Genomic DNA, 23,072 nt, shown 5'->3' with positions numbered 1-23,072 from the left:
GTAACCACCTTGGTCTCCTGCCTCATGCTCCAGTTGGTTGTCTGTTAACCTCTACTGTTCACAATGAATTGAGATGCTAGATCAATATTTCTCAAACTGTATTCTATGGAACCCCACTGTCATGAGGTGCTAATGAGTTTTGAGCTAGGGACACATACTCTGGTCACATCAGCTTAGGATCCACCCACAAAATTAAAGAAAGATGAACAGGTGGATTGGCTGTGGGCTCCTGAGAATCTTTAACATGGTGATGTCTCTGAGAATCACCAATGCAGGGAGGTATAAGGTTCCCCAACTTATTTGGCCAGGGGATTCCTTTTACAGGGTACCTCTCCCTGTGGTTTGGTTTGTTTGTTTTTTTTTAATTTTTATTTATTTATGATAGTCACAGAGAGAGAGAGAGGCAGAGACACAGGCAGAGGGAGAAGCAGGCTCCATGCACCGGGAGCCCGATGTGGGACTCGATCCCGGGTCTCCAGGATCGCGCCCTGGGCCAAAGGCAGGCGCCAAACCACTGCGCCACCCAGGGATCCCTCCCTGTGGTTTGGTTTCATGGACACAAGTTAAGGAATTCAAGTCTAGACCAATAAGGTTTACATTGATTTCTGTACCCATTCCCATCCCATCCCATCCCAAGTATTCCTGCCCTTTCTGTGTTGAAAAGGAAATTGGTCAATGCAACCAGTGACCTTCTCCCCCTCTGACATTTGTTTTTCCATATTCCAGAGCAAGGAGATTGGCCTGCAGATGCATGAGGAGCTCCTGAAGGTCACCAATGAGCTCTACACAGTAAGTCCTGCTCAGGCTCTGCTGTGGGCTTGGGATTGAGTCCTCTTCCTTCAGTACCAGGAGCAAACCAGAGACCTGGAATCTAACCAGAGACCTGGGATGACCTTGGATGTTTTTGCTGTGTCTTATTGCCTGAGTGATAAGGGGTCATCGTTGTGGGATGTAATGGTTTACAACCCTGGCTTCTGATTCTATATATGTGGGATGGGGCCCTGAGCATGTTTGGTTTGTGTAAGTTCACAAGAGGTTTGCATGACCTGCCATCTGTGAGAATGTGGTACCTACCAAAGCAGGAGATGCAAGGTCAAGGTGGGGACAGCATGGACACAAAACCTCCCGAGGCAGGGATGTGGGTTTGGAGTCAGGTGCAATGGGCTGAAGTTGAGGTCTGCTCCCTATTAGTGATGAAAATTTAGGCATATATGTAGCTCAGCTGAGTTTCAGTATTCTCATCTGCAAAATGGAGCACTGTTCTGAGTATCAGATGAGGTGAAGGGGGTGAGCATGTCTTGTCATCTCCAAGGAATGATTTAAGTACATTACAACTTGGCCCAGAACTGACCTTGCTACCTGCATGGCGGCAAAATCTAACTGGACTTGGGATGGATATTAGAACCCAAGAGAGTCCTTGAATGTGGAATGCAGGCACACCAAGTTATGATGCAGGAGTTTACTGATTGTGCCTTGAGAGCCCTTGGGCTTCATTATGGAGGAATGTGGTGAGCCTCAGGGACAACCTAGAGGAGTGGGGTGAGGTAGCCCCAGTAGGCAGACTCCAGACCCTTCACCCACAAAGACAGGGTAGAAAAAAGCTGCTGTCTTTTAAGTATGGCAGGGTGCCTTATAAAGTCTCTCATTAAAAGTGGGGATTCTGCTGCTAAAACTATATTCAAGGAAGGGAAAGAAGAGCAGGCTGCAAGAAGACTCCTCTCTTTGGTGTTATTATCCTTCCGTGTTCACGTCCTCCTTGGCCAGCAGGTAGTGCATTTCTTAGGGGCCAAGAGCTTTTGCCCGAGAGCCTGGACCTCACATTGTAATTCCTGCCTCAGATTCTGGGCCTCAGTCTCCGACTCAGTAAAATGGAGGCAAGAGCTCCTAGAGTTTAATCTGTAAGAGTTGAAACTCACATTTCAATTATTTCAAGTTAAGGAGTGCATCCTGAGCCTTGGACAGTTTTTAGCTGGGTCATCATTAGGGGAAAGGAAGAATTGCTGTTTCTCAAGCGACTGAGTCAGCTGAGCATTGTGGGGGAGACTCACACAGTGGTTTAAAGCACAGACCCGAAAGCCAGAGACCTGGCTTCAAATTCAGTTGTTAAACAGACATAACAACACCTACTTCTTGCAGACTGCATGGGAGTTGAAGGAGACCAGGTATGTAAAGCACGTGTAGATCAAAGGACAAGAAGCCATGGCGTATCAGAAGTTCTTGTGTTATCATCATCATCATTTCTGCCTCCCTGGCGAGTGTGAAACCGGCTGTTGTGCATTTCTGGTTGGGGATGGGTGGTGATAAAGGTGCAAGGCTGGTCTCCAGTGGGGCTTTCCTTACTCAGAATTCTGCAGAGGACTTGGCTGGACCAACATTCCCCAATCTAGGTCCTTTTTATGTTCCTCAGGCACTGCCTTGATTGGATCACTTTCCTCTGTGGCATTTTAACACCTGGGTCCTGGTGCCAAGGGCCTCCCCACTCTCACCCAGGTCTCTAACCTTTCCTCTGGGCCCCAGCTGGGCTCCTCTTCTTGACGCCCTCTGCATACCCCACATACTTCCCCTGCTCTGCTCCTTTACCTCTGCAGCTCCCCTGTTTACAACTGTCCTCTTTCTTTCTCTGCGTATGTGTGTTCTACTCATTTTTCAAACCCAGACCAAACTCCACCTTTTGAAAGCTGTTACCTCTGGGCTTTGAATTCTTATAGCAGTTTGAAAAAATCTATCATGTTATCCTTGTGTCCCCAGCTGGCATGTAGTCACCCTAGAGCCACATCTTGGTCAGTAACACTGCACTTAATGCCCAGAGGCTCTGAACCCAGTGTTTGGCCTCTGGCAGGTGACGTCACCTGTCGGTCTCCCCTGTGATCAACAGATCTGCCACGTTGTAAATTGGATGAAGCAGGCAGAGATTGGGAAGATGGTACTGGCACCCAGCACAGTTCCCTGAATCCAGCAGGTGTTCCACACACACTTGCCTCTGCTGGCCACGGGGCAGGGCAGCTGTACAGGAATGGTGCAGGTCTGGCCCTGCTTGCTATGCCCATGGCAGACAGGAGATGGTCTCAGAGCTGGTGGTGGAGGGAGGGCCATCATCTGCCTAGCTGTCTCCTGTAGCCACCCATAGAGGAAGGAGCCTCAGAGTGCCAGCAGCACACCCCCCAAGTCATTTATTGACGGCACACTGAGTCTTCAATAGTTGCCCAGAAATCATTTAAATTTGAGCATTTGGGGCTGCTTGCTGTGGAGCCAGCACTGCAAGAGGCACAGCGGCCAGCTGTGAACATTTCAAGAGTTCATCTTTGAAGTGTCTTTTACATCCCCAGTGTTCCCAGGGCGCCTGCTGAAGCAGAGGAGGGAAGGATGTATGAATAAATGAATAAAAGTGGTTTTGCTCACCAGTTTCAAATCTGGGTAGGGAGACAAGAGTAAAGTACGTGACGTGGTGATTGAACAGCCCAAGACAGAGCGGCGTGTGTGCTGGATATGTGGGCTCCGAGGGGGGCACCACCCATGAGTCCTGTGAGTGCTATCCCGGGTTCTCCATCGTGTGCCCAGAACTTCTGGCAGAGCTGGCACATAGTGGGTGATCCATACCTATTTACCGAGTGAAGACACGAGAGGGAGAGTGTGTTCCTACAAGAGAGATCGAGGGTTGAGAAAAGTGATGGCTCCAGGTGGGCTGCTATGATCAAGGATGAATTTTGAACGTGGAGCCTTAGGAGGGGTAAGAATGAAAGAAAGCAGCAGAGGGGAAGAGAGGAGGAGGAAGAGGATTCTCAGCGCGGGCGGCAGCGTAGGATGCCAGCAGAACAAACTGATTACAGACCGATCTGGGTTCCATGTCTTGATGCATCACCGACCAGCTCAGCCAGGTCAGTTAACATCTGGACCTCATTTTCTTTATTGTGAAACAAGGATAGTAACAACTGTGGCCATTCAGTGAGTGGTCTCACACTGTGTTAGGTACTTCATATGTGTTATGAAGAAACTGAGAAAGAAGTGCCCTGCTTAAGGCCTTTGCAGCAGTTTTCAGTTGCTGCGTAACAAACTATATCAAATCCCAGTGACTTAAAACAGCACCTATTTTATTTGCTCATAATTTTTTAGGTTGGCAATTTGGGCTGAGTTCAGGTAGGACCACTGACATGGCTACGATTTCTCAACCAATTAAAAAAAGAGCCCAAAGCGGTAAACACCGAGTGTGCCAGCACTTTTTGAACCTCTGCTTGTGTCATACTTGCACATAGGCTATTGGCCAAAGCAAGTCACACAGCCAAGCCCACAAGCTGAGGCCTGGAGAAGTAAACATAAGCTCCTGATGGGAGTTACTTGCCAAGTCACAATGCAAAGGGGCATGCTTGCAGCCAGCCAGGGGAGCAGCCACCTAGCTGCTAAGGGCACAGTGGACCTCAAATCCCATGCTTAGTTTCTAGGGGTTTCTTTTGGGCACTTTCTAGTCACTGTGCCTGGTTACACAACTTCCTCTCGTCTCCTGGTCCTGGAGCCATGACCACTGATGACTGAGGAAGAAATAGAGTTGAGAAAAAATCATCCAGTAAGCCTCACTTTTTTTCTTGTAATGTTTTCTAGAAGAGGGACAGGGTCAGAGGGTGCTACTGAGCACAGCAATGATAGAGATAAATGCTAAAGGCCATCTGTCACCCACTTTAGGGAAAAGGCTTGTCTCCGTCTGAGACCAGGGTGCAGAGGAGACTGCAGGGCTGGCCATTTTCATTCGTTCATTCATTCATTCACTCAAGAAGCCTTCCTCTGCCTGGTCTTCATCACCTTGAGGTGCTCTCCTTTCTAAAACATGCCAGCATGTGTGCAAGCACACGTGCATGTGTGAGTGCACACACACACCCCACCTCATCTCTTTTTTTCTAAACTCCCATCAGTTGGCCTGACAGAATATAGCCCTCAATCATCATATGCTGGCCTGGGAGGAAAAAAGGGCAGAAGTTGAGAATGTCAGCCAACATGCTAAATCCTTTCAGAAGAGGCATAAACAAAACCAACAATGAAAAGCTCCCCCTGTGTTTTCATCATTGAGCTAAAAATATGTTCAGATTTTCAATGTAGTCCTAGATCAAGAAACGTATCTGTCATGTTTTGAAGTGACAAATACTGCAGCGTCCCCTCTCTGGCCCTTTCTTTGTGCTCAGTCACTGTGCTCCAGGCTTTCCCAGGCAGGACTGCCTCATTTCCAGGCCTGCCGGCTGCAGAAGGGGCCCCTGGGACTTGGCTCAGGGTGACGTGGAGGGCACCCAAGGAACGTCCACATCTAGCCACAGCTGGTGACAGGTAGATACTCGTTGGAGTAACAAATGGTCTCCCCACTTATTCAGGCTTTGATTTGATCTTGTGCTGGGCTCAGTGGTATGAAATCAACTCTGGGCCCCCAGGCAAATTTTTGTGAAGGCATCTCCTTTCTGATGTCCACACTCAGGGACAGAGAGAGCCTGAGATGAGGAGCCCAGCAACCTGAATTCTGGCTTCAGCTCCCTCCTGGGCTCACTCTGAGTCTTCCTGGATGATGCCTCTGTGTCTGTCATCATTCAAGTGTAACCACCATGGTTCCATCATGTCATTGGACCTTCTCTCCTTTTTTTAGTATTTTTCTTTAAATTGACTCAATTAAAAAAAAAATCTCCCTGTCCTAATGAGTTAGTGGGAAAGCAGCCTTGTGTATTGGGAAGAGTCAGCCAGGCCTGGGTTCAAGGTCCTGTCCCTTGTCAAGCCCTCTGACTATGGAGATGTTACCAACTCATCTCTGGATTGTTCTGAGAAGAGTGAGTGGCAGAGGCATAGCACAATGCCTGGCAAACAGTACAAAGTTATTTGGAGAAGTAGGTCTCCTGTTGCCTCAGTGCCCCTTGCTCCATACAACCTCAGTTCCTGGTTTCTAATTCAGCGGTGCGTTCTCTCAGAGATGTCTGATTATCAATAGGCATACATGTATGGATGTATCCTGCACACCCTTGTTTTTATGCAAGTGGTAATAACTGGACCACCAGTTCTTCATCTTGCTTTTGTAGTTATATTTTGGAGACTGGTTCATATCCTTAATAATTAGAGTCTCCCCTCTTATATGATGCTTATCATGTGCTGGGCACTGGACTAATCACTTTACCTCTTAATTCATTTCATCCTCACCATGACCCATTGAGGTGGTTGAAAGTATTATCACCCCATTTTAGAGGTGACGGATCTGAGGCACAGACAGGTTAGGTAGCCAGCCAACAGTCACCAGCTCCTAGTCTACTCCCCAAAGTTATTAATATAAGTACATTCAACTATTTATATAAATATACATAAGTCCTTTATACATTTGTTTTGGAAGCATATTTTTTAAAAAAAATATTTTATTTATTTATTCATGAGAGACACACAGAGGCAGAGACACAGGCAGAGGAAGAAGCAGGCTCCATGCAGGGAGCCTGGTGTGGGACTCGATCCCAGGACTCCAGGATCACGCCCTGGGCTGAAGGCAGGCACTAAACTGCTGAGCCACCCAGGAGTCCCTGGAAAGCTATCTTATCTTACATTAGTGAATGAAAAGCAACTTGGCATAAGCAGAAGGGTTCCAGAAGTTAAATGAAGGTAGGGGAGTGTTCATTCTTGCTGGTGCCTGCAAAGCAGCTGGAGAGGCATTAGATTGGTGAGCCCTGATCTGAGCTTTTCCTCCTGATATAATCAGAAGGATGCCAAGAGGAATGCCTGGGTGGCTGAGTGGTGGAGCATCTGCCTTCAGCTCAGGGCATGATCCCAGGGTCCTGAGATCGAGTCCCACATTGAGCTCCCCATAGGGAGCCTGCTTCTCCCTCTGCCTATATCTCTGCCTCTCTCTGTGTGTCTCTCATGAATAAATAAATAAAATCTTTCTTTTTTTTTTTTTGAAAGGATGCCAAGAGAACCAAAAGGGTTAATAACACATCTGTAACAGCTAAAAGGGTCATCCTGCTGACACAGGTGGTTCCCATCTCACGCTTTGGGAAACACTGACCCAGTGCCGGCTAGCTGGGCTCCGGTCCTTGATTTTGCCCACCTGTAGGGCGAAAGGCATGAAGGCACGAAATGAGAGGAACTCTGAGGCTCCTCTATCCTCATGTCACGTTACCCTCAGAGGGAGACGAGGGAATGTCTCTGACTCAGGGTGAGGCAAGGCAGGCTGCTGAACCATCACAGCCTGCTGGCCAGGGTGCGGCCCAGGTTTGTTTGGGGATGGATGTGGTCCTAAGAACAGCAGGATGAGGTTTCTCTCCAGAAAACCTCCTCGCCTCTCCCTCAAAGACATTCGTTCACTTGCTCATCATATATTTACTAATTATCCCCTGTGTGCAGAGGATGGGATGTAGCTACATCGTGGGACAGGTGTCCTTGTGGGGGATATGGACACAGTGAGAGGAGTGGTGGGGAGATGAAGTCCACCTGGGCATCAAGAAGGCCACAGAGAAGAGGTGGCATTTGATTTGGATATGAAGGACAGAGGGAGGCTGTGGGGAGCAGCACTGTGGCAGCAGCGAAGCAGGAGGTTGGGACACAGGACGAGCAGCCCCCTGCTCAGGTGGTCAGTCTGTCTGTTGTGTGAGTTGGGCACTACAGTGGGCCCAGGACCAAGGTGGGCAATGGGGAGGCTAGCAGGGACTCCTGCAATAGTGAGGGATGGGAATCCACGCAAACTGGCTGGAGCGAAAGATGCCTGTATTGAATCTCAGAGGTTTGCACACTTGTTTGGCTGTCTCCCCAGCAGGCTGTGTATTCTATGAGGTCACATTCCCTGTCTTCCATGTAGTAGTTTTGCCAGCACCTGGTATCATGCGTGGCATGCCACGAACTGCTCAGTAGAAACCTGCTTTGAGGTGTAGCTGTTTTCCCCACACCTTCAATAGACTCACATGATCAAAGGCAAGAGACCGCACCTCCTCCATTTTATCTTATTTCCTCCTTCCTTTCTCTGTCTCCCTCTCCTCCTCCTCTCCATCCATCCATCCATCCATCCATCCATCCATCCATCCATCCATTTGCTTTCCTCTGTGATGTCTTCATGATCAAGCAGGCTTCTCCCAGCGAGTGACAAAGATGACCCCTCAGTGCAAGCTCACTTTCTATCAGCTCGATGCCTTCTGGTGGAAAATTAACATACCTTTCCCAACATTCCCAGCAAAGCCCCGGGGTTTTTCTGGTTGGCCTGGCTGTGATCATGGGCTCCCATCACTATGGTCAGGTAAACATAATGTTTACTGGTTGGCCAGGCCTGTGTCTCATTCCTACGCCTGGGATTGGAGGGTGGTGTCCATTTCTCATGAGCCACAGGGACTGAGAACACTGGAGGGGAATTTGGGGATTTCCTGAAACAAAATCAGGAAGCTGTTCCAGAAGAAGGAGGACTGGATGATCCTAGGCAGGGAAAAACAACAAATGTCCACTGAGGGGGAAGTATCTGGGGGAGAATATGGAGGTGACTCCATTGGCTAGTACTCAAACACCTGACATACTTCTGCCTGGAAGCTCTTCCTCAGACCTGTTTGACTCCTGTTCTTTTTGGGCTTGGTGCTCAGCTGCTCCCTTTTTCTGGAACATTCTACTCCCGCTCCTGCCATGTTCATCCAGGTAACAGCTACTCTTCCTTCAAGGTTTGGTTTATCTATTTTTATTATTTTTTTAAATTTTATTTATTTATTTGAAAGAGAGAGAGAGAGAGAGTGAGCGTGAGTGGGGGTCAGAGAGGCAGAGGGAGAAGCAGACTCCCTACTGAACAGGGAGCCTGATGCCAGGCTTGATCTCAGGACCCTGGGATCATGACCAGAGCTGAAGGTCAGATACTTAACTCACTGAGCCACCCAGGCACCATCAAGGTTCAGTTTAGATGATACTTTCTCCAGAAAGCAATCCTTTAGCACCCTATGCTTCCCTCATCATAGCCCTTACTATACCATGTAATAATAGTTTGTAAACTTGTCCATGTCCCTGCTAGAGGGTGTTTTCTGTGTTGGTGGAGACCCTGTCTGTCTCCCTACCTCCAAATATGTTCACCAAGGTCAAAGGCAGTAGAACTGTATCTCCCCCATTTTTTCTCCTTCTCTTTCCTCTGTTCCTTCCATCCAGCCAGCCATTCATCTACTTGTTTACCCACTCACCCATCTGTCCATTCAGCCATCTCCCTATCTATCCTTCCTTCCATCCATCCATCCTTCCACTCACACCCAGCCAGCTGTCCTTCATTCATTCATGCAAATATATACTGATACTTGCTGGGCACCAGTCTCTGCTTTAGTACAGGGAATATGCTCTTCAACAAGGTCCTGGCCCTCTGGACATTGCACTTGACTTGTTGTGAGACAGTGAATAGACATGCAAAATGAGTAAATAAGATAGCAATTATAAGTTCTAAAGAGAAGGTAGGCCACACAGAGTGTGGGTTATATTGAAATATGGAAACTCATTTTTCCTTCAAGGATGTTTTGGCATGCATTGGCCCAGGATTTCACCCATACAAAGCTTTTGCATGGCTAGAGATGGCCCTGCCTGCAGGGTAGAGGAAGTGTGCATGAACTTCATTGTTGAGAACCTACTGTCTAACAACTGGGTTCTTGTCTTGCCCTAGCATGTTCCTTTTCTTGATGCTGTCAACTTCTGTATTTCCTTTGGCTTCTTTTCCATTTAAATGAGGGTCTGAAGGACTATGCATATAATACTTCCTTATTTTCATGATCTGAGGATTTGGAAAGATGCAGAAAGCAAAGTGTATGCAGCCAAGAGCAACATGGTTACTATAGCAGCAACACTGTAGCTCAGAAGTCCTAGCTATCTGGCTTGTTCTGTGACTTTGTACAATTCACTTGCCATTTCTGAGCCTCAGTTTTTTCAATAATGGGTTAATACACCAAGATTTCTGGAGAGCCTTTTGAGAATATGTGAAACTGATCTGTGTCCAAGAACAGTGGTCTCAACTTATATGTCCTTATAGGGTCCTTCTCAGCCTGTGCTAGACTTGTTCCAAGGGATCTCCCTGACAGAGTCTGGAGGGTTGGAATGTGAACATCCCATTAACCCAGGTGGGTCCCTATAAGGGGTCCTTCAGGGGTGCCAACTTGAAGACTGGGTCTCAGTACTTTGGCCTCAGTTGAACTCCTTCCTACATCCACCTCTGCGCCCTTCCCAGCTTCAACCCTGCTGTCAGCCAGTTACCTTATAGTCACAACTTACGGAGCACATTCCCATCCACCACTATTCTAGTCTCCAGCAGCTGGCAAAGAGAAGACAAGTCTCTGCCACTGTTACTCAGCAAGTTTGAGGGGAGGGTTGAGTCTCAAAACCAGGTCTCTTGAGTCCGTGTGGGATAGTGGATCATCCTTATTTTGTGGTTTCTACTTCTGTAAAGCAGGGATCATGTGGTGATCATGTGGTGTCTACCTCCTAGGCTTTTTGTGAGAAATAAAAGAGTTAATATGTGTATAGTGCTTAGAAAAAGGCTAGGCATGAAGTGTTCAGTGAATGTTAGCTGCTATTATCATTATTGTTATCATACTGCCTCCCAGGGTTGGGGTACAGATTAACTGAAATGCTCTTTGGGGGTAATAAAAAAAAGATGTTTGCAAATTCTCAAGTAATTGATAAGTTTAAATATTATTTAATCATCCTGGCTGGCAATATTGAGCAGACTGTTCTAAGCTATTGAGCTAAGGACCTTTCATGCTAAAGCCCGTGTTTCAGGTAATTAAACAAAGCAAACATCTGGAGGATTCTGGATGTAGTTAGACTCATTTCTAACAGGCCCCCTAGGTGAACTCTTTTGTGGCAGCTGTCTGACCTAAGTCACCCTAGGCAATCAAGTTCACTGTTATTCTTAGGATCTGGAATTACCAACTGGATCCCTGAGAGTTGGGCCCCAGGGCCCTCTGGCCATGTTCTTCAAGCTTGGGACTTTTGCGACTCAGTTTGGAGAATGTAATGGGAAGTTTGGTTTGTTGCAGAGTAAGAAGAGTACTGTGTGGTTTGAGTGAAAAACTAGGCAAAGGGAAATGCGGGAGGCTGAGAACACCCAGCTGGGATGCTGACCTTGAGTGAATAGATGGATGGATGCATGGATGATTGGACAGGAAGATCTAATTGCAAATAGAATGCTCTCTCTTCCTCTGAACCGCTCAACACAGATGATAGATTTGTGGTGAGATAAGCAGACCTCAGCAGCTGAAACAGAAAATGTGGCTTTAGTGGGAATCATTGAACCCAGAAAGGGATGAGTCCAGAAATGAACACCACCAGCATCATGGTAGAAAAGCAGAGAAACCAGTGGTGCCCATGAATGTGGAGGAAAAGAGAAAAGCTTTGAGAATGGAAAGGCAGGGGCCTGGGAGACAGACATCAGCCAGCATTCCCAAGTCAGCCACTTGGTGTTGCAGGAGCCCTGGCGTAAAGGTGGTGGAAAAATTGGCAATTGCTTTAGTTACCTGCAGTCGTTCCTTTTGGCCGCTAGATGTCGAGAACACATCAGTTGGCACCCTTTTTGGTCCATTGAGTTCGGAGATAAGCTTAGTGGAACTGGCATAAGGAGTGGATGAAATCACTGAGAATGGCATCTCTAGAAGCTTTAGGGCAACTCAAAAAAGCAAACATGGGTGGAATTCAGGTAAGAGGTCTTTCACTATGACCAATGAAGAAAAGTTGATTGCATTTTTAATTCATTTATTGTTTTGAAATTTGAGGAAGTTTTCAAGATGTAAGGGGAAGGGAGAAGGAACATGGTATAGAATAAAATTTTGCATATTAGCTAATGTTATTTAGAATTTATAAGCATGTTCCTGAAGTCAAGTAAGTAAATTCAAGGTTCTTAAACCCTCAGCCCAAATCAGGCAGCGGCGGCGGCGGTGGTGGTGGTAGTGGCAGCTGATATTCTACATGGCTCTTACTATGAGGCAGGTGTTGTTCTCAGCACTTTACCTGAATGGACTCATTTAGTTTTCACAGCAAATCTATGAGGTAGGTGCCATGGTTATCCCCATTTTACAGATAGGAAATGGAGAGGTTCTATGACTTGCCCAAGGTCACACAGCTGGTAAGTGGTATCATCAAGATTCAGCCCAGATATTTGAACCAGAGTTCATACTCTACAATACGTGCTTCCTCCATTAACTCCTGGCCTATGGCAAAGAGGACTTTCTGTGCAACAGAGAAATGCTGTGATTTAATGTAATAATTACAGAAGAATCCTTCACTGTAATAAACTCACTTCACAGGACTTCATATGAGAATGAATAAGGTTATAGTGCTGGCCAGAAATTTGTTCCAAGTTCCCGGACTTAAAGGGCCCCACTAGGTAGGAGCATATCGCATCCTCACATAGAAACCTCTAGTCTATTAGTTGCTATAGCTATCCAAACAACAGGAGAAGAGAACAAACAAGGTTCAGGAGTCATGGATTCCAGAAACTTCTTGTGTTTCATAGCACAGAAAAATGATCATAAGCTATTGCACAGGAAAGGTGTATGCCTGGTTGGGGACCAGGAGATAGAGCCCTGTTGGTGGGGACTGCCCTCCTTGCTCTAAGGCTGCCCAAACTGTTCATACCTGCTGTGAAAATGGTATTGAATTATGGAAACAGTATGATATGGTAGAAAGAGTGATGGATTAAAAGTCAGAGACCAGATTTCTAATTTGGTCAAATGTACACTTCCTGTATGACCCTCCATTCCATTCCTAGGTATTTACCTGAGAGAAACGAAAACATATGTCCACACAAAGAATTATACCTGGACATTTTTAGCAGCTTTATTCATAATAGATCAAAACTGTGAACAATCCAAGTAACTATTAACATACAAATAAATAGACAAATACTGATACAGATCTCCAGTGGAATACTACTCAGCAGTAAAAAAAGAACTGATAAAACATGAGAGAATCTCATGAAAAATCATGCTGAGTGAAAGAGGGCAGACCCCAAAGAATTTATATGCCTTGGTTCCATGTATATAAAGTTCTAGAACACACGAAACTCAACTACAGCGACAGAAAGCAAATCAGTGATTGTCTGGGGCTGGGAGATGGCATAGGGATCTATTGCAGCGGGGTGTGAGGGCCCTTTGTGGTGTAGTGGAATTGTTCTGTAGCTTGATTGTGGTGTTGGCCCCACGGATGAAAAGTTTGGAGATTACACTGATAATGTTGTGCCATCATAGATAAGCCATTTTGCTCTTCTGGGCCCCAGTTTCCCTATTTGTAAAATTTGGATTAGATGACATCTAGGATTTCTTCTGTCTCTAAAACTCCCTTGTTATAACAATATTGGACTTTTACTATGGAAGTGGAAGAGCCAAGTGTGGTTTGCTTTGTGGGAATTCATTGTATAGCCAAGGATGAGTTTATTTCAGAAAGCACAGAATAGCAATTAGTATATCCAGTAATACTCCTTCTGGGGACAGAGCCATTTGCAGGCCAGTAAGGAAACAGCTGAGAAAATGATTTGCACATTCCCAGTGCAGTTCCATGAGTACCTGAGGAGGGGCTTTCCCATTGACTCTGGGGGGAGGGGGGAAGGGACAAGAGTCATGGCTGCTGGCAGGGCAAGAGGGGGCAGCTGAGGGAGGGCCAAGTATGTCTTATCCCCTCTGAGACCCCCCCAAATGTGCGGGGGCTTTTAAATTTCCTCCTTACTAGTCCATTCCTGGCATTCGGTAAGGATGTCATGATGTTGCTAAAGATGATAATGGCAGTGAAGCCTGTACTGAGGATGATCATCATTTCCAGTCCCCAGAGTTGGTGCTAAAGTAAAGAACCATGGGGAGCTTGGAGTGTGTGGAAGGAAGAGGACAGGGTGTGGCTTCCTGGCACACAGAACCTGAATGGGGCTGGGAGCCCAGGGGGCCGTGTGCTGGGCTGTGCAGGCTGCTGATTTCCTGCCCCTGTGCATCCCCAGGTCATGAAAACCTACCACATGTACCATGCTGAGAGTATCAGTGCAGAAAGCAAGCTGAAGGAGGCCGAGAAGCAGGAGGAGAAGCAGTTCAACAAATCAGGAGACCTCAGCATGAACTTGCTCCGGCACGAGGACCGGCCCCAGCGCCGCAGCTCTGTGAAGAAGATTGAGAAGATGAAGGAGAAGGTGAGTGGGGGCCTAGGAGAAACTGAGGGGCATGCTCTCTGGACAGCCTCAACTTTCCCGTTCTGCACCCTGAGGGGTATGGGATAGAAGCATGGTGCCAGCATGCACTGTCTTGGAGGTCAGTGTCATGAAGGAGGCAGGGCTGTCCATGCCTCACTGACATTTATTAGGCCTGGCCTTGTGCCAGGATCAACAGGCAGGGAAAGCGCTCAGCTGACAAGAGAGCTGAACTGTGACAAGACTCAACGCCCAACCAGCACATTCTCAAATGGACAGGAATTACCAGGCAATCTGTGGGGGTGGGGCTTGCTCAGGAGGGTCATATTGGTGGCCGGAGGCTGGTTGGGGCTGAGCACATCCCAATAAGAGGGAACAGCACTGGGCTACCAATGAGCACCTGGAAACCCGATAAAGAACCCATTCCAAAATGCCACTGGCAAGCCAAAAATGGGAGATTTAGAATCACTGTGTATTATTGGTGCTGGGCAAGTGCTTTAGTAGGGCACAGAGGGATGAGTGCTAGTTTTGGAATCAGACAATCTGGGTTTTGAAAATGCCACATTTACAGTACTTCTCTGAGCCTCAGTTTTAAAATCTGACAGTGATGGCAAATGACTCTTCTCTCTCAAGCCAACTGTGATCAGTTGGTAGTAACTGCCCAAAACTCTGTTGAAGATTGTGAAGCCTCCTCCAGGCATTAGTTAAAAACAGTGCTGCAATCAATTGATGATGCCTGCGATGGCCAGGGAATTTAGAGGGGCAGTGTACATGCTTTTGTTATCTTAGACTAGATTACTTCTCAGGTTTCTTTCTTTGTAAAAGCTATTATTTTCTTTTGAATTCCCTGCATTTATTCATTCCATGCAATCGCTAAACATTTCCTGAGCTCTTTCCCTGTGCCAAACATCACACCACGTATTTATTTGGGCTTCTATGAGTCTCATTCTATGATTACATGATCCTGCAGCTCTTAAAAATGTTAGGAGATTGAGTGGAAACAGAATTCACCAGGGCCTGGATGAGCTGAAAAAGTAACCATAGGCAAATAAAATAAGGTTCCAGGATAATTTCCAAAGGCAAAGAAAAGCATGCTTCCAATAGACAGGGGCCCAATTAAAAAAAAAAATGGGTAAAGAATTTGAATAGACATTTCTCTGAAGAACTTACATGAGTGGCCAGTGAGCACATGAAAAGATGCTCAGCATCATTAGACATTAAGAAAATACAAATCCAAATGCCAGTGAGATACCACCTTATAACCACTAAGGATGGCTAAAATAAAAAAGGCAGACAATCACAAGTGTTAATGAGGTTGCAGAAGAATTGGAACCCTTATATGTTGCTGGAGGGAACATAAATGGTTCACCCACTTTGGAGAACAATCTGTGAGCTGCTCAAAATGTTAAACAAAAAGCTATCATATGACTCAATAATTCTACTCATATGTGTCCACCAAGAGAAATGAAAACATACATCCATACAGAAACCTGCACATGAATGTCCGTAGCAGCATTATTCATAATAGCCAAAAGGTAGAAACAAACCAAATGTCCATCAACTGGTGAATGGATGAATAAAATGTAATCTAGTGATGTGATGGAATATTATTCAGCCATGAAAAGGAGTAGGGTAATGATATATACTCCAAGACGATGTACCTTGAAAACAGTGTGCTAAGTAAAAGAAACCAGTCATAATATTGTGTGATTCTAATTATAGGAAATGTCCAGAATAGACAAATCCATAGACAGACAGTAGATTATTTACTGCCAGGAGCTGGGGCAGAGGAGAAGGAGAGTGATTGCTAATGGGCATAGGGTTTCTTATTGGGTTGCCAAAAATATTCTAACTTTAGATGGTGGTGATCATTGTACAACTCTGTGAATATACTATAAACAAATAAATAAAAATAAGACAGGCAGGCAGGGAATTACAAAGCTACAACATGGGGGATAAATAGAGGGGAAGAGATACCACCAGCCAGAAGTCTGGAGAGTTAAGTTCAGAGTGATATGCTAATTAGTCATTTGGCTTTTGGACAAGCCACTTTGTTTTTTAAGTAATCTCCATACCCAACGTGGGACTCGAACTCATGACCCTGACATTAAGACTCACATACTCTACTAACTGAGCCAGACAGGTGCCCCCAAGTCATTTCTTCTTGGTTTTCATTTTCTCATCTGTAAAATGGGTGAATTAAACTAAGATACCTTTAATATCTTTTCTAGGTATAAAATTTTATGAATCCACGAAGGGCTGAAAGTGGTCTAAGGGTCATAGTAGCCCCTGAAAATGGGTGAGGAGTATCAGTTTTGCGTGCTTCAGGCCCAGTGATGAATAGGGTAGATCAAGTCCCTGACTTCATAGAATTTACTTTCTAGTGGTGGACACCAAAAACCAGCGAGTAAACAAAGAGGTAAAAAAATATAATTTCAGGTGGTAAAAAATGCTTATGAAGAAAAAAATAGAGCAACCAAGATGTCCTTCAGTACGTGAATGGACAAGTAAACTGTGGTACATCCAGACAATGGAATGTTATTCAGTGCTATAAAGAAATGAGCCAGCAAGCCCTGAGAAGACATGGAGGAGCCTTAGATGCATATCACTAAGTGAAAGAAGCCAATCTGAAAAGGCCATATACTTTACGATTCCAGCTATATGATATTCTGGAAAAAGGCGAAACTATGGAGACAGGAAAAAGATCAGTGGTTGCCAGGGGTTAGGTGGCAGGGAGGGATGCATAGATAGCACAGAGTATGTGTAAGGGAGGAAAACTACCCTGTTTGATATTATAATGATGGATATATATCATTATACGTTTGCCTAAAACCATAGAGTATAACAAGAGTGATGGTACCAATACCAAGAGTGAGCTCTAGTGTCAACTCTGGACTCTGGGTGACTATGATGTGTCCCTGTAGGTTTATCATTTGTAACAGATGTACAGTGCGGTGGGGGATGTTGATAACAGGGGAGGCTGTGCATGTGTGGGGGCATATGGGAAATCTCTGTACTTTCCTTTTAAATTTGCTATGAACCTAAAACTGCTCTAAAAACATAATATTTAAAAAAGTAATTTAAAATGAGAATAGTCACTAAAAACTAAGCAAAGACTAAATAGATGAAAAACATAGAACAGGGCAAGGGAACGCAGGGGGAGGGGCACTGCAGATGCTGAAGACTCATTTCCAGATGAGGTTGTCATCAGAGGACGCTCTGACCACATGACCTTGGATAAGGACCTGAAGGACATGAAGAAGCAGGCCACCTAGGGACTTGGGAGGATGGCTCGCCAGGCAGAGGGAATGAGTCTGAAGGCCTAGAGGCAGGAGTGAACTTGGCCTCTTAAGGGAAGGACAGAGGCAGTTGGGCAATGAAGAGGGCGCGAGAGAGGGACGAGGGGCAGGTCAGTGCCTCAGCTCTCACCTCTACTCTGTTCTTCTTCCAGAGGCAGGCTAAGTATTCTGAGAACAAGCTGAAATGTACAAAGGCCCGAAATGACTACTTGCTGAATCTGGCGGCCACCAATGCAGCTATCAGCAAATACTACATCCACGATGTCTCTGACCTAATCGACGTGAGCACCTGGGCAGTCTGGGACCGAACAGGGCCCCACACCCATGCTGGCCCTTGTCTGTAGCTGATGAGCATGTCCCTTGAGCCCTGATGGAGGGGAAGGGCAAAGGGCATTTGGGGCCTGGGAGATGGTTTCTCTGTCCACAGGTGGGAGTGGGCCTCTGGCAGCCCCTATATGGCTGGGTCAGGTAGGCATATATTCAACCTGCACCAGCCTCCTCTACACCAGGCCCTTGGCTGAGTTTGCGGGCACAGGGGTGATGGTACACAGTTCATGCCCTGGGTAGTCTCCTAGGGCGGTACAGATGTTTATATCTTTAGGGGATATTCTTGTGGGAAGAATGTGGCAGTTTTAGCAAAAGGAGATGGAACACTGACTCCCAAGTACCAGCTGTGTGGGTCACGCTGGAGGGACTTGAGGTCTGGGCTTGGAGAAAGAACATCATGAGTGGCATCATCACGGAGAGCGTCTGTCTCATTTGTGTTGGAGCTGGGACTGCTTCCTGTTTCCCGCCCATCCCACACAGACGGGGATCTGGCCTGTAGATGCTCAGGAAAGGTTCCCTACTGATGGATGGATCCTTTTCCTCTGGCTCTGCTGTGTCCCATCAGGGAGTCACAGGGTCACCGCTTTCCCATGGCTGCAGAAGGCACCCATTGCCACCGTCCCCAGGAGAGGGAGCTAGCTGCCAGCCCTGCCTGTGCCTTCCCACACCTGAGGCCAGACCCCTCCTCTTGCTCACAACTTTTCACTCTTTCCAGTCCTCTCCTTTCTTCATTTACCACATTTTTATTGAGCACCTACTAGTCGTAGGTCTTGAGGTCCAGGAGTGGACACAAGCCTATGGGTCTGCTCTTCTGTAGCTGACCATGCATAACCCTGAAACATGAATAGGCAACTGCAAAGCCAAGTGGCAGGTGTCCCAGTGAGGGAGGTGGAAGGAGATGTGGACCCCCAGAGGAGGGACACGTGACATAAACTCTGAGTGGGGGAGCATTAAGGAAGACTTCCTGGAGGAAGTGACCTCAAAACTGAAACCTGAAGGAAGAATATTTAGGCAGTAGGCCAGGCAGAGGGAATACATGTGTGAAGAAGGCCTAGAGATGAGAAAGAATGGGATGAATTTGGGGAGCTAAGAGAAATTCTGCTACTGCTCAAATCACAATCTCTAGTTCCCTCTGCGGGCGTTGGGGGTGATTTGTGCAGTAGGATTCCCAAGTGCACAAGGGCCTCCAGGATGAAAGAGTTGGCTGTGGAATGGGAGATAATCCTAAGTCACCGTGATGGGAAGGGGAATGCCAGCCCCCCACCTCCAGTGATAGCCCGTATCCTCACCCTTCTGTTGTGTTCCTCTCTCCAAGTGCTGTGATTTGGGCTTTCATGCCAGCCTGGCCCGCACCTTCCGGACCTACCTCTCGGCCGAGTACAACCTGGAGACCTCTCGCCACGAGGGGTTGGATGTCATCGAGAATGCGGTGGACAACCTGGATTCCCGAAGTGACAAGCATACTGTCATGGACATGTGCAACCAGGTCTTCTGTCCTCCGCTTAAGTTTGAGTTCCAGCCCCACATGGGGGATGAGGTGGGTTTCTCCCCGGAGCCCAGGCTTGAGGCTGTTTCCACTTGTTCCCTCCACATGCTCCTGGGACATCAGTGGGAGGGGGAAGGTCAGGCCCTGTTCCATGTGCAGGACATTTATCTGAGAGGCCTGGGGTCAAGTTCTTGGTCCGGGGGATGCCCAGCTGAGGGTTTTACCACTAATATCCTAACTTTGCTAGCTGAAGTCTCCTGCCTGCCAAACGGCAGGACCTTAGCTCTCCTTCACATCCTTCCCAGTTCTGTGTAGATCCCAAGGGAGTCCCCATGGGCCACGCAAGCATCTCCTACTCTTCCCTCGGGTGACCTCAGGTTATGGGAAACTGGGATTAATCCACACTGGCTGGCAGGCTGGCCGGGACACTGTCTGTCCTCTGGCACAGGAACCATGCTCCCTTCAATGCTTGTGCTGCTCAGCTCCTTACCATGCTCTGGAATAAATAAGTACGTGGGGGGTGGCACTTGTTACTGGCCACAGAGCAGTTATTGGTTACTCCATTTGTACAAAGTCCCTTATGCAAAAAGCTCCTTGAACTTTTTCCTTTACATCCTTCCCTACTTTCTTCATTTGCAAAAGAGGGCTTCCCCCACAGCTTCTGGCCTATCCCTCAGCCGTTGCATCCTGCCCTTTGGCTCATCATCTGGACCTGAAAATTCTGGGCTCCCAGTTACCGCTGGTGACTGCCTAATTAGTGGGAAATAACTAGTAAATCATGGAGCCCTACTGTCCCTTAGGATCTTACCTGACTCACGCAGGGCAGCCCAGCCCATGGGGTAGTAGCAGAGCCCTGGGTGGAGTAGGTGTCAGGAGAATAGTATTTCCTTCTACCCTTCCCCTGTGCGCCCCATGAGAGTGCTCCTGCCTCCCTGAGGCACCTTCCTGCGGGGGAATTGGAGCCCTCCAGTGCTTGTTTCCATTCACTGTTCCTTTCATTGGCTGCTGTTAGGCAGTTGCTTTCTTACCACAAACCCCTGCCTTGAAATTAACTAGTCTCACTTAATGAGCTCACGGGAAAGCTCTTAGTAAACCCTCAAGGGCTGCACAAATCTAGACCATGACTGAGAGGCCACATCTTGCCTTTGGCATAGAAAGACCCCCGGTTCCCATCTGGTGTTGCCAGGTGCAAGCCTGTTTCCTCGACTGCTGATAGGGACATTAGTGATGGCCCCTGGTCCCAGCTTGCACAGGTGATGAGAGCACTGGGCAACCACAGGCACTGGCTGTCCTTTTGCAGGTGTGCCAGGTCAGTGCACAGCAACCCGTCCAGACGGAATTGCTCATGCGGTACCACCAGCTGCAGTCCAGACTGGCCACTCTCAAGATAGAGAATGAGGAGGTGAGTGGGTCCCTCTGCCCCACAACAAATTTCCTTATGAAGGCCCCGCTGGTGCTGGAACTCTGGCTGTGGAACACTTAAGAAATTAGTGTTGATCTGTAAAATGGAATATTACACGACTGGGGGTGCCTGGGTGGCTCAGTGGGTTAAGCATCTGCGCTTTCAGCTCAGGTCATGATCTCATGGGTTGTGAGATGGGACCCTGCATTGAGCCCCATGCTGGGCGTGAAGCCTGCTGAAGATGCTCTTTCTCCCTCTTAATCTGCCCCTCCCCCACTCTCACCCTCTCTGCCTCTTTCTCTAAAGTAAATAATTTTTTTTTAAAGATGGATTATTACATGACCATTAAAACTGGGCGCACCAAGAATCTTCAATGGCTTGGGTGGGGGATGCTCATAAGATGTTAAAGAAAAACAAACAAGAAATAGAACTCTGTTCAATATTCTCTTAAGTATGCTAAACTAGAGCAGAGTTCTACTTCACAGTGTGTATCTGTGTTTATTCACGAGAAAAAAGCCTGGAAGGAAATACTTTGAAATGTTAATTGTGGTTATAGCTGGGTAGAGGAATTACAGGTGATTTCTGTTTTCTTCTTATGCTTTTCTCTATTATCTGCATTAAGTTTATGTTACTTTTTATCATCAAAGAGAGTTATAGGTATTTTAAAATACACAGTGAAATAACCCAGGGCACACTGAATGTGTCGTGGATTCTGAGCTCCGAGGAACTACCTACCGCCTTTACGCCTCTCATAAAGCGGTGACAGGATCACCACTGGGAGTATGCAAATGGAAGCACCAGCTGTGGTGGTTTTATTTTGATGTGGACTGAGGAAGCCAAATGGGAAACATCCTATTCCAGCCTGGATACCTCCATACGGGGAAGATGTCAATCAACCGAAGGCTCCTGGAGAAAGGACACCAGGATGTGGGGAATGTTACCTAAAATCTTGGGCAGGTTTATCTGAGGTTTAACTGAGGAGTGCAATCAGAGCTGGAGATGGGGAGTCATGGTCCCCATCTTCATATCTCAAGAGCACTGTCCTGGGATCCCTGGGTGGCGCAGCAGTTTGGCGCCTGCTTTTGGCCCAGGGCGTGATCCTGGAGACCTGGGATCGAGTCCCACATTGGGCTCCCGGTGCATGGAGCCTGCTTCTCCCTCTGCCTGTGTCTCTGCCTCTCTCTCTCTCTCTCTCTCTGTGACTATCATAAAAAAAAAAAAAAAAAAAAAAAAAAGAGGACTGTCCTGGGCAGAGAGGGCTGGTTTTGCTCTGTGTCTCCACAAAGGACAGAACTAGGAGAGACATAAGACAGATTGTCACTCAGGATAATAATGAATCAAAGCTGTCCCTGGGGGGAAATTATACAGAAATGAATTATGTATTTATTTTGCACACCTTAGGAGAGAGAGGAGCTGAAAAAAGTGTTTGTGTCCTACATCCTCCCCTGAAGCTTCTTCAATTGTTTACATCAGTCTATGTGCAACAATGTTGATGGGGTCTAAATTGGAAATTAGGGCCCCAGAGAGAATGAGGCAAATGTTCCTCTGTATAGGCCGTTTATAACTATGGAAATGCTTAAATTTTTTTTTAAAGAATGAATTCTTTAAAAAAATTTATTTGTTCACGAGAGACACATGGAGAGAGGCAGAAACATAGGCAGAAGGAGAAGCAGGCTCCTCACAGAGAGCCCGATGCAGGACTTGACCCCGGACCCTGGGATCACACCCTGAGCCAAAGGCAGACACTCAACCACTGAGCCACCCAGGCATCCTGGAAATGCTTAATTTTGAACCTGAACTTCTGTTAGGCTGTCTTAGAAAAAAACTGATCTGTTCATTTATACATTCAACAAATATTCATTCAACCAATATTTATTCAAGTATTTATTTATTCAAGCACCTATTATGCTCTAAACACTGTGCTAGATGCAGAGTAAAATGAGTGAACAAGACACCCTAGTACCTCCTCTCATGGAGATTATGTTCTAGTGAGGAAAGATAGATAAGACATGAAAGCAAAGCAACTAACAAATGAATGAGTATGCAAAATATCAAATGATGATGTGCTCTAAGGAAGAGTAGTCAGAGGGCTCTGATGTCACCAGGAGGTGATATTTGAGTTGAGATCTGAGTAACAAGAAAGACTTCAAGTGACAATAATTTAACAACAAATATAGAGGCAATTTCTCCCCTGTTTTTTTTTAATATTTTATTTATTTATTCATGAAAGACACAGGTAGAGAGAGAGTCAGAGACACAGGCAGAGCGAGAAGCAGGCTCCATGCAGGGAGCCCGACGTGGGACTCAATCCCGGGACCCTGGGGTCACGCCCTGGGCCGAAGGCAGCGCTAAACCGCTGAGCCACCCAGGCTGCCCTCTCCCCTGTTTTTGGAGTGATCCTCCATCACAGTATAGGGCACAAGTCAGTGAAGGGATGTTGTGAGGTCAGGGCTC

The 23,072-nt window shown here is 46.8% G+C and overlaps 1 protein-coding gene across 6 annotated transcripts in view; it reads left to right on the top strand.

Annotated features, from left to right (window-relative positions):
- SRGAP3 (SLIT-ROBO Rho GTPase activating protein 3) overlaps window positions 1-23,072 on the top strand; it is a 317,794-nt gene that overhangs the window by 226,781 nt on the left and 67,941 nt on the right. For all 6 annotated transcript variants that reach the window (XR_005988861.1, XM_041761597.1, XM_041761595.1 and 3 more), the window contains 5 exons: window positions 727-789; window positions 13,922-14,107; window positions 17,556-17,684; window positions 19,046-19,267; window positions 20,517-20,618. Coding sequence is in view for 5 of the 6 variants with exons in the window: in XM_041761597.1 (XP_041617531.1) it covers window positions 727-789; window positions 13,922-14,107; window positions 17,556-17,684; window positions 19,046-19,267; window positions 20,517-20,618 (702 nt within the window). In the remaining variant the exon portion in view is untranslated. The remainder of the gene's footprint in view (window positions 1-726; window positions 790-13,921; window positions 14,108-17,555; window positions 17,685-19,045; window positions 19,268-20,516; window positions 20,619-23,072) is intronic.

Source organism: Vulpes lagopus, chromosome 7, assembly GCF_018345385.1.
Source record: "Vulpes lagopus strain Blue_001 chromosome 7, ASM1834538v1, whole genome shotgun sequence".
Classification (NCBI taxonomy): domain Eukaryota; kingdom Metazoa; phylum Chordata; class Mammalia; order Carnivora; family Canidae; genus Vulpes; species Vulpes lagopus.
Note: the sequence above shows the minus strand (reverse complement) of the source record. Positions and strands in the feature narration are given on the sequence as shown.